This window comes from Oryctolagus cuniculus, chromosome 6 (assembly GCF_051225735.1).
Source record: "Oryctolagus cuniculus isolate XC-2025 breed Fujian yellow rabbit chromosome 6, ASM5122573v1, whole genome shotgun sequence".
Lineage (NCBI taxonomy): Eukaryota > Metazoa > Chordata > Mammalia > Lagomorpha > Leporidae > Oryctolagus > Oryctolagus cuniculus.
Genome location: NC_142872.1, coordinates 76,663,923 through 76,676,656, shown reverse-complemented (window position 1 = coordinate 76,676,656; position 12,734 = coordinate 76,663,923). Strand labels below are relative to the sequence as shown.

The 12,734-nt window shown below is 40.2% G+C and overlaps 1 protein-coding gene across 3 annotated transcripts in view; it reads left to right on the top strand.

The window, feature by feature from the left end:
* The window catches only part of PXDNL (peroxidasin like), a 516,369-nt gene that overhangs the window by 225,674 nt on the left and 277,961 nt on the right, over positions 1 to 12,734 (top strand). For all 3 annotated transcript variants that reach the window (XM_002710472.6, XM_089335219.1, XM_089335220.1), the window contains exon 3: positions 10,967 to 11,038. In XM_002710472.6, coding sequence (XP_002710518.4) covers positions 10,967 to 11,038 — 72 coding nt within the window. The remainder of the gene's footprint in view (positions 1 to 10,966; positions 11,039 to 12,734) is intronic.

The following is a 12,734-nucleotide window of genomic DNA, read 5'->3' as shown; positions in this document are numbered from 1 at the left end:
ATAGGAGAAAAACAAACAGGGCTTACTGGTTATTGAATGCCCATGGGGATCCTCACAAGAGTGAAGACCCAATGAAAGGGCCAAAGCAGAAAATGTTTATATGTTTTAGACAAAGAATGGTAAGCTTTGTGAAGAAAGGACAAGACACAGGGGTCTGAGTTACAGGTAGTAAATTCTGTAGAAGTCCCTAGGAGATATAGGAGGTGTGTAAAGATAGTGCAGAATAAGAGTGACTTCAGCGAGTTTATTTATGCTTCTCCACTGCACCTCAGCCACTGGGGACCAGGGTTGCCCTCCCATGTTGGTACTGGATGGCCTCTCTCTCACAGGAATGTTTATGACTTGCTACGGGGCATTTCACTTGTGTTTCTTCTGCAACTGTTGCATTTCAAGGGCCTTTAGCTCAAAAATATTTATGTCAAAGAGATATATTTTGGGATGACATAGTCTGATTTCCTTTACTTACTAAAGCCGTCTTGTACAATTCAGAAAGTTTGAACTTTAACAATTAAACCAAGAACAAATCCCACAGAGACAGCTGCCTTACTAATACTGGTGTACTTTCAGTATTTCTGATCCAGAAGTCACGATCTCAAAGCCGTATTCTTTTTGGCTTCCCAGTCACTATGTGGCATGTGTGAAAATGGGATGGAAGTCCCCCATTTGTGTCAGCGTTGTTTCCAAGAGCAGCAAGAGGATGAAAACAAATGTGTGGAGTTTAACTGAAAATCATCACGCTAGAAGCCAAGAAGTCTAAATTTGATGTTAATTAAGTCAGATGGACACAGTGTTTGTAAGCGTTGGTTGTACTACCTTTGGAGTACTTCCTGCAAATCTTTTACAAATTTACATAACCAGATATACTGAGTCAAATGCTTCCTTTTAATGTCATCTGATATCAAGAAATAGGTAAATTAAAATTATGCCACTTTTAAATTTCAAGTATGTTGATTAATTTAAAATGATTGAGGCAGCTTTTGGTCAGACTGTCAAACTGGGGAATTATGCTTTGAATATAATCCTGTCACGCTTCTTTAGGATTCTCTGGGTTAGCAGTCCAATCCCCTGACCCCTCTCACATCCTCTCTTTTTCTTTCAGATGTGCATGGAAGTGTATGAGGATACTTTCAAAAGCTCATGGAAAATTAAGCATGGATTTCAAAGTTTTGCACACTAACCACAAACTTATCTTTCAATTTCATTTTCCCACAAACCTTTTGAAATGCACACACATACTTGTATCTATATTACAGCTATGGATACAAACATGTGCATGTGTTTTTCTTTAAAAAGGAATTTTGTCACTTCTTCATTTTGGCTTCTGGCCCAAAGAAGTGCTATTTTGAAGTGAAATTGTAAGAGTGACGTTATGGATAGTCCCAATGGGAGCATTGGTGGTTTCTCTGGACCACCCCACACATGTTAACTGCTTACTGCCTTCTAAGCCTTTATGTGCAGCTCTCTGGTGTGGGCATCTTAGAAAAGTGCTAGGAGCTATCCGTACAGGGTTTTTGAGTGCACGGTTTCTCGTGTTTCTCCAAATGAAGAATGCCCGTTGTTTGTGCCTGCGTGCATGTGGGCATTTCCCAGTACTCTTGCTTTGTCCCTCTAGGCTTATCCAGCTCAGCCTCCCTCTGCCACGTACTCTTGTGTTTGAGTTGGTCCTTGATAGTGAAAGGCAATCTCTAAATGGAGCCAATGGCAGAGTGATAGAGAGCAGGTGCTACTTTGTGGGGCAGTCTCCTAGGAAGGCGGCTCCAGAGATGGCTGTTCTGTGCTGCCATGGCAATGCACTCTCATGAACTGCTAACGGGGGAAACAGCGGGGAGCAAGGAGTGTGTGCAGAGGGCTGGTCTGAAAATCATGGCGAGAACTTCCATTTATAAAATCTTTGCTTTACTGTGGTTATAAATGTAGTGTTACAGTGAATGTTCATGATCAGTAAGCTCTCTCTCCAGGGGGTCATCATATAAATAATTTCTGACATTTGTCAGTGCTGAAGGTTTTGAGGAGACCATAGTGTCTCCTCACTCACTTGGAACAATCATCTCTCTCAGCCTGAACTCCTCTTTCTGAGTACAAGCTCATTTTACATCTAAATCAATAGAGGATTTTGTAAATTCATGTCCTCCTTTTTCCAGACTCTGTAAGACTACATTCTCTAATCTAAGCTAAAGGAATTAAGTTTGCTCTAACTCTGAGACACACTTGAGTATTTCAAGAGAAAGTATGGTTCACTATGTTATCAGAGAAATGAATAGTTCTATGTTCGTAATATCTCTTAGTGGGTACAAAGCAGTTACAGAAACACTATTGTCTGGCTGCTCTTTCACAGAAAGCTGGCAATAAGAACAAACCAGATTCTCACTTTATTGAGTGAGGAATGGGCAGAAGTTAATGAAAAATGACAATAGCAAATTCACTTGCATTTAAAAAATGCCAGCTAGAGGGAAGGGGTTTATGAGCACAGACATGCTCTTTCATGTTCTCCTGCTAGGGGAGAGTTGTAGTTTACAACATGGAGATCAACGTGGAAGTCCTAAGCAGAAAACCATTGAATATGTCTGATTGAACTCATAGCAAAAGGCTTGAAATCTGCAATTGATTTTCTAGGAACGTAGTAGAATTCTATGCTTTTTTGAAGTTCAACCATAAAGTGGAATTAAGAATGCATAACTTATAACTAAGTGCTTTTATTCAAAGATGACTCATAATTTAGGAAATTATAATCTCATCTATTGAGAGATTTACTTCTGCCATCACATACTCTTAGTTTCTATCTTGAGATAATGTCTCTTACCAAAAAGTTCAAATGCTTTCAGATTGTTCTGCTCTCTGAAGAGCAATGTATGTATTTTTTTTTGGTATACATTTAAATGTTTCTTGTATTCTTTTATTATGTCATACTTTTTAAGATACAGACAGGTCATCCTTATTTTCATAAAATTTGTAGACAATAAAAATGTGAAAAATTCTAAAGATAATTTTTTTGAAAACAGATTTGTTTATTTAAAAGACAGATTGAGAGAGAGAGAGAGAGAGAGAGAGAGAGAGAAAGAGAGAGAGAGAGAGAGAGAGATTTTGTCCAAATGGCTGAAATGACCATGGCTGGGCCAGGCTGAAGCTGAAGGCAGAAACTCCATTCTGGTCTCCCACATGAGTGGCAGGGACCCAAGTACTTAGGCCATGTTCTGCTGCTTTCCCAGGTGCATTAACAGGGAACTGAATCAGAGGTGGAGCTGTTGAAACTGAATCGGCACTCTGATGTGGGATACTGTTGTCACAAGGAATGGCCTAACCTGCTGTGCCACTACTCTTGTCCTAAAAACTTACTTTAAAAATCATTTGAGGGGCTGGTGCCATGGCTCACTTGATTAATCCTCCGCCTGGGGCGCCAGCATACCATATGGGCGCCGGGTTCTAGTTCCGGTTGCTCCTCTTCCAGTCCAGCTCTCTGCTGTGGTCCGGGAGGGCAGTGGAGGATGGCCCCTAGTGCTTGGGCCCCTGCGCCCCATGGGAGACCAGGAGAAGCACCTGGCTCCTGGCTTCGGATTGGCACAGCGTTGACCATAGCGGCCATTTGGGGAGTGAACCAATGGAAGGAAAACCTTCCTTTCTCTCTCTCTCACTGTCTATAACTCTGTCAAATAAAAAAAAATCATTTGAGTGGATTTTATAAATTAGCATCTATAATAAGATAACATGACTGAAATTATTAGTGGACTAATAGAGAAGAAATTATAAAAGAATCATTGGTGTTGCTGTTTTATTGCATAAGATCTGAAAGATCTTATGATTCTGATTGAAATAGTTTTTTTTAAAGACATATATGATGAAATGTCTGAAATGTCACTGCACTCTTTTTAACATTTTTAAACTTATTTGAGAGGCAGAGGTTTGTGGGTTTGGGGGAAGAGAGAGAGAGAGAGAGACAGACAGACAGACAGACAGACTAAGAGCACACTGTTAGCCACTGACTGGCTGACTGGTTCATTCCCCCAGATGCCTGCAACAGCTAGGATCTGGCCAGGTGGAAGGCAGGAGCTGGGAACACAGTCCAGGTTCCCATGTGGGTGGCAGGAGCCCAATCATTTGAGCCATCATTGTTGCCTCCTAGGGTGTGCAGGAGCAGGAAGTTTGAGTCAGGATCCAGACAGTCTGAAGTGGCATGCAGCTGTTTTAACCACCAGGCTAAATGCCTGCCCCAAGAAAGTAATTTCTGATGTGTCTGTTCTTGCATAGGCTGCTTGAGCATAACTGTTTGCTCAGTTTGCGGGGCAGTGTGTATGACATGGCATGGCTACGAAGGGGAGAAGCTAAGCCTACTCCCTGTGGCCTTAAGCAACCCTCCTGCAGGCCTGGAAACCCACTGTGGGGAGGTAGAGCCAATCATTACCATGTAATGGAATAATTTGGGTGGTGGTGTTGTGGTGCCACTTGGGATGCTCACATCACATAACAAAGTGCCAGGATTTGAGTCCTGCATCTGCTTCAGACTCTAGTTCCCTGCTAATACATGCCCTGGGAGGCTGAAGGAGTCCCTGATACCCTAATGGGAGACTCAGGTGGGGTTTTGGACCTGGCTCAGCCTTGGTTGCTGTGGGTATTTTGGGAGTGAATCAGCAGATAGAAAACCCCTCTCTTTCTTTCTGTCTCTTTCTGTCATTTTATCTTTCAAACACTGATACTGCACAGTCCACTAAGAAACAGGAGGGATGCCCTTAGAGGTCACAGTGGCCATGCCTTGTGAGCCTTCTTTGCAGGACCCCTGATGCATTGATTTCTTTGTATTTCAGAGCCACTAAGCACCAACAGGACAAAAAAGAGAGAGCAAGTATTAAATTGGGTGAAATGCAAGGGAAAGCTTTCTCAGCGACTGTAGTGATTTCCCAGCTATGGCAATTACCAGCCATTCACTTAGTCCCTAAGGGTGTGGAAAATTGGTGTGAGAGTCATGGTGGACACAACTCACTCAGGAACCAAAAATAACTGGGCTTCCTGTCTGTCACCTTTGTTGGGATCATTAGGAGTTTGGGGCCCTTGAAAAATGAAATGAGTTACTTCTAGTAGTGTCAATTACCTCTCGAAGTTGGCCTGTGGTGTTTGGCAGCTGGAAAGCTTTGAGCTGTGTGGACAGTCATCTCTGGGAGCTTACAAAATGCTCCAGGCTGTGTCCTTCACTGTTTCCTGTGTCCAGCACTACATACAGTGGGCTACAGGATTATAAAGCTCGAAATTCCATATTTTTTGGTTGTTGTTGCTAGAGTGCTCAGTTAAAGATGTGAGCCAAGCAAATCATATTGTGTAATATATCTAGGCTTGGCTTATCAGAAAGAAAATATCCCAAGTATACATGTTAAAGTAAATTGCATGGAGAGGGAGGGGAATTCTTCTGGAGGTTCAGGGAACTTTTCCCGGAGAAAAGATTTTTTTTTTTTTTTTTTTTTTTTTGACAGGCAGAGTGGACAGTGAGAGAGAGACAGAGAGAGAAAGGTCTTCCTTTGCCGTTGGTTCACCCTCCAATGGCCGCCGCTGCAGCCGGCGCACCGCGCTGATCCTGGCAGGAGCCAGGAGCCAGGTGCTTTTCCTGGTCTCCCATGGGGTGCAGGGCCCAAGCACCTGGGCCATCCTCCACTGCACTCCCTGGCCATAGCAGAGAGCTGGCCTGGAAGAGGGGCAACCGGGACAGAATCCGGCGCCCCAACCGGGACTAGAACCCGGTGTGCCGGCGCCGCTAGGTGGAGGATTAGCCTATTGAGCCACGGCGCCGGCTCGGAGAAAAGATTTTGTGGGAGCTGTGGGTAACATGCATGCAGAACTCGGCCAATATTGCACCTACTGAGCACTTTTTTGTGGCTAGTCCAAATTGACACACATTGTACATGTAAAATATGCACAGGTAGCAAAAACATCTGGAAGTAAAATTTAAACTACCTTATTGGTAATTTTATATAGATTACACATTGGAATGATAATAAGTGGATATATTAGGTTAAATAAATGTATATTAATTAAGTTGTTTTCACATGGCTCTTTTTTTCTTTTTTAAAATGGCTGCTAGAAATCGGAAATCACATCCATGACTTGTGTTTGTGATTCACACTGTATTTCTTTTGGACAGCTCTGTTCAAGGAAGCTTATTGCCCTAAGAACTCTGATCTTGCAAGTTTAGTTTAAGAACTTACATGCATGGACTAAAAGTTTATTGTATTTAGTTCTTTTTTCTCTTTTGATGAGCTATGCAAGAACCCTGAACATGAAGCTTCCTGTGTTCTCATATAGAAAGATGATGTATACTCACAGTCCCATGCAAGCTCAGGGATGACAATTGTTCTGTATACCAGGAGATGGTACAACAGTTTATGTGTGCTTGTGTGTATGTGTGTGTGTGTGTGTGTGTATGGTGACTCCAGATTTTGCATTGTGAAAGCTTGGTGATAATGAAGTCTTTTTCTTTTTTTATTTTTTGACAGGCAGAGTGGACAGTGAGAGAGAGAGACAGAGAGAAAGGTCTTCCTTTGCAGTTGGTTCACCCTCCAATGGCCGCCGCAGCCAGCGCGCTGCAGCCGGCGCACCGTGCTGATCCGATGGCAGGAGCCAGGTGCTTCTCCTGGTCTCCCATGGGGTGCAGGGCCCAAGCACTTGGGCCATCCTCCACTGCACTCCCGGGCCATAGCAGAGAGCTGGACTGGAAGAGGGGCAACCGGGACAGAATCCGGTGCCCTGACCGGGACTAGAACCTGGTGTGCCGGTGCCGCAAGGCGGAGGATTAGCCTAGTGAGCCGCGGTGCCGGCCATAATGAAGTCTTAAAATAACAGAGATTAAAGCTGTTTAGAAACCTAAATTTATAAGTGATTTTTAAATGTTAATAATGGATTTTGAGAATTGAATACTAAATGCATCATATTTTGATTTGGGGGAAGATTTATTAAAGCGGTTCTACTATGTTGACTCCATTATGAGAAATGCACTCCTGCTATGTTATCCTGTGTTTTTAGGTGTGAGAAGGGATGTGTTATAATTACAGAAAGAAGGAGGTGAAAATATGGTCAGCATAGGGTCTGATTGCATAATGTGGACTCACATTCAATTGAGAAATGACTAGAAACAATAAAGAAGCTTAGAAAGATATTTGTGTATAAAACTGGTATTCAAAATTCGGTAGTTATATTGAAAAAACCAGAAGCAGATATTGTGGTGCAGTGAGTTAAGCCACTGCTTGGAACACTCACATGTCATAGCCTAGTGCCTAGTTCAGTCTTGCTACTCTACTTTCAATCCAGCTTCCTGGCAATGCATGTCCTTGGCCACTGGGCAATCTGGATGGAATTCCTGGCTTCAGCTTGGCCCAGCCCTGGCTATTGCCAACATTTGGGGAGCGAACCAGTGGATGGAAGAGCAATTTCTCTCTTTCTCTCTCACTTCTCTCTCTCAGTCTCACTCTGCCTTTTGAATAAGTATATAAATAAATGCATCTTTTAAAAAATGATCATCTTTAAATTTAAATGTAGATGTAATGATTTGTTTTCATAGTAAATCTTGGCTTTACTCCAAGTAGAAATCTTGTGTGACATATTAGAAAGCTCTATTTTGCTTTAAAAATTTAATTTTAATTTATTTTACACTTTGATCAATGTATGTGTGCCAGGGCTTTTATCTTGCCTAATAGCTACTCGTTAGTTTTTAGCAAAATATCTCCAACCACATAGTAGACATTTGTATAATATGAAATATACAAGTACATGTGTGCACTCTATGGGCAAGGCACTCAGAATTGGCTGAAGCATGACAGAGATCATGTCATGGGCCCCATAATCCTTTGCTGGCTCTTCTTTCCCTGCAAGGGCTTGATCATCAGGATTATCAGATTTCCTATTGCAGAAATTCTTTTCTTTTTAAAAAAGAGTTATTTTGCTTATTTGAAAGGCAGAATAGAGGACAGAAAGGGAGAGACAGAGAGAAAGAGATCTTCCATCCTCTGGATCACTGCCCAAATAGACACAATGGCTGAGACTGGACAAGGCCAAAGCTAGGAGCCAGGAACTCCATCTGGGTCTCCCACATGGGTTGCAGGAGCCGGAGCCTGAGCACCTGGATCGTCTTCCACTGCCTTCCCAGTCACATTGGCAGGAAGCTGGATTGGAAATGGAGTAACTGGAGCTTGAACCTGTACTCTGATATGGGATATTAGTGTCACAGCTGGCAGCTTAACAAACTGTGCCACATGCTGGCCCCACAAATTTCTTCAATAATAACATAATATCTTTCTACCTGGGAATTTTGTTTGACTCTTTTCTCCCTAGGTATCAGAGGCAATATTCAGATAGACTACAACCACAGATTTCCCTAAACTTGTGTGGAGTTTTGGTAAAAAGAGTATTAGGTAGTGTTTTAGGCCCAGAATTTCAGCAGTCTCACTCATAAATTTTGGATGCATTCCCTTTATGAAAAATAAAACAAAAATAATGTGAATGACAATTTCCATAATCTTTTAACCAAAACATTGCTAGGAAAAGATTCCATCCAGTAAATTGCAATAAAGATATTTTGATGAAAAACATGATGCTTAGAATAAAACTTGAGGGGCCTGTGCTCTGGCAAAGTGGGTAAAGTTGATGCCTGCAATGCCGGTATCCCATATGGGAGCCGGTTCAAGTCCCAGCTACTCTGCTTCTGATCTAGCTCTCTCGATGACCTGGTTAAGCAGTAGAGGCTGGCCCAGGTCCTTGGGCCCCTGCACACGCATGGGAGACCTGGAGGAGGCTCCTGGCTCCTGGCTTTGGATTAGCGCAGCTCTGGCCATTGAAGCTATGGGGAGTGAACCAGAGGATGGAAGACCTCTCTCTTTCTCTCTGCCTCTGCCTCTCTGGAATTCTGCATTTCAAATAAATAAATAAATCATTAAAAAAAGGAAAAAAAAACTTGACAAGAAATACGTACTTGTGTTTGGGAAATATATTCAACTGTGAACTGTTTTTTTAATGGCTTTGTTTTTTGTCAGCACTAAATGTTTCCAAGAAAACCTGTGAATTAAACTGTTTGATATCTTAAGTTAGTTTATTTACATTTGTGTTGAATTACAATATTAAAAACAAAGATAACTGTAGTGCAATTGTGGAAATTTTGTGTTTTATGTTTGCTGAAATTTATATGACTATATAAGAATATGGGGAGATATTATATCCCTTTCCCAACTCTGATTTTGAAAGAGAATTGAGCGTTGAAGCTTGAAAGCATCTTTTGTATGAAATGAATCAACTTCTTTCTCCTTAGCACCAACCCTGGGAGAATTAAGGCAACAGACCCTCAAGTTGTTTCCTGTGGACTATGGCTGAGATGAGATTGGGGCTATTCACCCATAACTCCTACCACATGTACACATGCATCATATTGTGTAACATACATGAGGAGTCTTCAAAAATTCACGGAAATGCTATTATGAAAAAGCTATGCATAGATTTAAAAAGTTCGCACCTAAATGATTTTATCTTTTAATTGCATTTCCATAACCACTTATCCTTGTATATGTATACATAAATAAACTTTATCTTACATGCATTTTTCATGTATTTAATTAAATAAGGGTCACATAGTCACTCTTTAAGTGAAAATATTTGTATGATGGCAGTTTTGAGATCTAAAGGAAGTGTAGTAACCAATGATAGAGTTACAGAGATAGAACAACCAAATGACAGATTGTCTCAGGTCAACATTTGCGTCTGGGATTAACTATACATTAAACAGCCAGGTTGCTTTCAGCCAGTTTAAAAATTCCTTGAACACATGGTGGACTATAAAGTGTGTTGGTTCATTGATTGAAGCTAAGAAGAATCCATGAAAATCAGCTTTGTCTCTGCATGGCACCAGCTCTAATGTGTGCTGCAAATGGCAGGGGTGGCTTTGGTGGCATTGCTAGAGTGTCACACAATTGCTTCAGTTGGTCTTTGGGTAGTTTACCAGTGAAGCCCGTGGTGAGGGGGTTAGGGACAGGCAAGGCTGGGAATCTTCTGACTGTGTGGGAAATTATATGTAACAACTAAAACTACCACCTGCTCCCTTGGCCCAAACACTTCTGTTTTCTAACTCAGTCATACAGAAGAAAAAATAGTACAAAACAAATGTTTGGTAACACCCTAAGAGTGAATCTCGTAACATTTGAGTCTGGATGTGGGTTTCTAGAGCCTTTGGAATTTGAGATATCAGAGGATATTCAGGAGCATGTGTGCCAATCTAATTAGCAGACTCTCCCCATGTGTTTAGACTTTCCATAATAATGTAAATTTGAAAGAAATTTCACATTTTTCTGAAGCAAAAACTATAGTTTTCATTTGCCAGGGTATTCTTTCCAAAGCCTTTAAAGTTGCTGAAAGGTGATTATGTATAACTTGTTTTACTGTTCAAATCCAATTTATTTCTGCCACCTGTTATTTCTCCCTGGATTTTAGAAGTCATTTTTGGACCATTTGATGGTACTGTAATAAGAGTCTCACATTCTATGGTATAATTAATTTTTGCTTTGACAGTTCAACAAATACACAATGAGAGTCTATTGTGTGCCAATAGCTGTGATATTTATTGTCCCAAGGAAAACACTTATGCCTGAGTGTTCAAAACTCTCCATCTGTTTGGTTAGGAAGCTATTCCTTTGTTATCATGACTATGTTGATAATTTTCCTTTTAGATGACATGCTTTAGAAAAGCAAGAGTCTTAACCTTGATATTTAAATGCTCTTTAAGGATATTGTAGGAGTGTTTGAAGAAATATAAATTAATTCTGAAAAGTCTTTTGTAACAAGCTAATGTTTTAATATAGCCTTTTTGAATGGAAAGTTATAAACTTATAAATGTGGGGAAGTATGTCACTAAATATTTTTCTACTATGTAAAAAGCTATATTTAGCAATGCTCTCACAATGTTTGCAGAACCTGTTTTTCATTCTGCCATTTGCTCTTTTGCTTTTTTCAGTCTGCTGAACAACAATCAAATCAGAAAGATTTCCAGAAATGCATTTGAAGGACTGGAAAATTTGCTGTATCTGTAAGTTGTAAGAAAAATCAACAATGGCTTATGGTGTTGATGGATCATTGTTTCTATTTTGTTCGTTTTAACTAAAGCAGTTCTTCATTTTCTTGTGAAACACTGTCAATCATTAGCAAAACTCATATATATGAACATTTCCAAGTGTAGCAAATTGTTTTATTCAGTAGATCATGTATCTGAAAACATTTGAATGCTAAAAATACATTTCTGTTCCTGACCCTGACACAAAAACTGTAATTTGGAGATCAAGAAAAACAAAAATTTCACACAATATTTCACATTCAAGTCTAATTACTCAATAATTGCAACAAATCCCATACATTGAAAAAATTTTGTGTAAATGACTGTCAACAAAGACCTTGCAAAGCCTGTGAACACATTAGAATTAGGAACTTTAATGAACCTGGGTAAGAAACAAATTTTGGAAAAGTTAGCTCACAAATACAACCATTGACAATAGTCATGCTCTTTTGGTGTATTGGTGGTGAATGCCATATAGGCATTTTCAAGTATTGCCTGCTCCAACTCAGAAATCCATGCCTGTGGATAACTGAATGTCTGGATGGATAGGTTTAGGTAAGAGACTGCAGAAAGAAACTGCAAGAACGTGTGTTTCAGACAGGGTTGAATGCTACAACTTTCTTTCAATAGAACATTAAAGAGATAACTAATATTTTTATTTAAATGTTTCCATTTGTGGATTCACTAAGCACTGTGTTCAAAAAATTCTTTTTTAAAAAATATATTATCCAACGTTTTCCCTCTGGTGTAACCTACACAACATTTTCCTGAACTACTAGAATCCTGTTATAGTCTGGCACAAGAGCCTTACAGTTTCCTGTTCAACTGAGATGCCCCAGTCTAACACACAAAGCCTCCCAAATCTTCATCACTCAGCCCTAAAGGTTTGCTTTCTTAAAATCAGTCCATTCTAGTTGCTACCTTAATAATTCATGATCCATCTAGTAGACCTCACAGGTACACATCATCCTTGATTTCCATGTTTTACACAATAGAAAAGATCTTTCAGTCTTCTAGATTGACAGTGTAAAAAGTATACTTCTTGAGTGAAGAAGTAGACCTTTTCCCTGTATTTCATCTCAATCCAGCTCTGTGGTTCTCTACTCAGTGGCATGTCAACAATACTACCTCTTCTAAAGAGCTAAAGCCAATTAATACACAAGTCAGAAACCTTTATGACTTTGTACATAATGGCTTAGGAAGAATCTTATTTACTATTGCTCATATTTGATGAAAATGTCTATTGAAATGACAGTGAATATCAGGAAACTTATATCATCAAGGCTTGGATTAATGACAAGTACCTGGATACTATATTCTCTGAGTGAGATCAAGAAAAGCATTTCATAAAACTTCTAATCAATGCTCCAACCAATTAAAACACTATTTGCTAAGTAAAAGATAAGAATCTCTTGGTTTCTGTAAGATGTGTGACTTAGGAGAAGGAAAGTGGAATTGCTAAGCATTGAACTAAGCAATAGGTAGTGAGCACATTCCTGTGGCCTCTGCAGGAATCTACACATGCTTTCTGTGACATTGTCAAGTTAGTGTTGCCTCTCACTCCAGGGCGATTCCAAAGAAAAACAGGGACGTGAGCTAGAAGATCTGTCCATACATACTGTATTCATCTTCCGTTTTTCCTTTTCCTTCTATACTTGACCTTTTATTCATT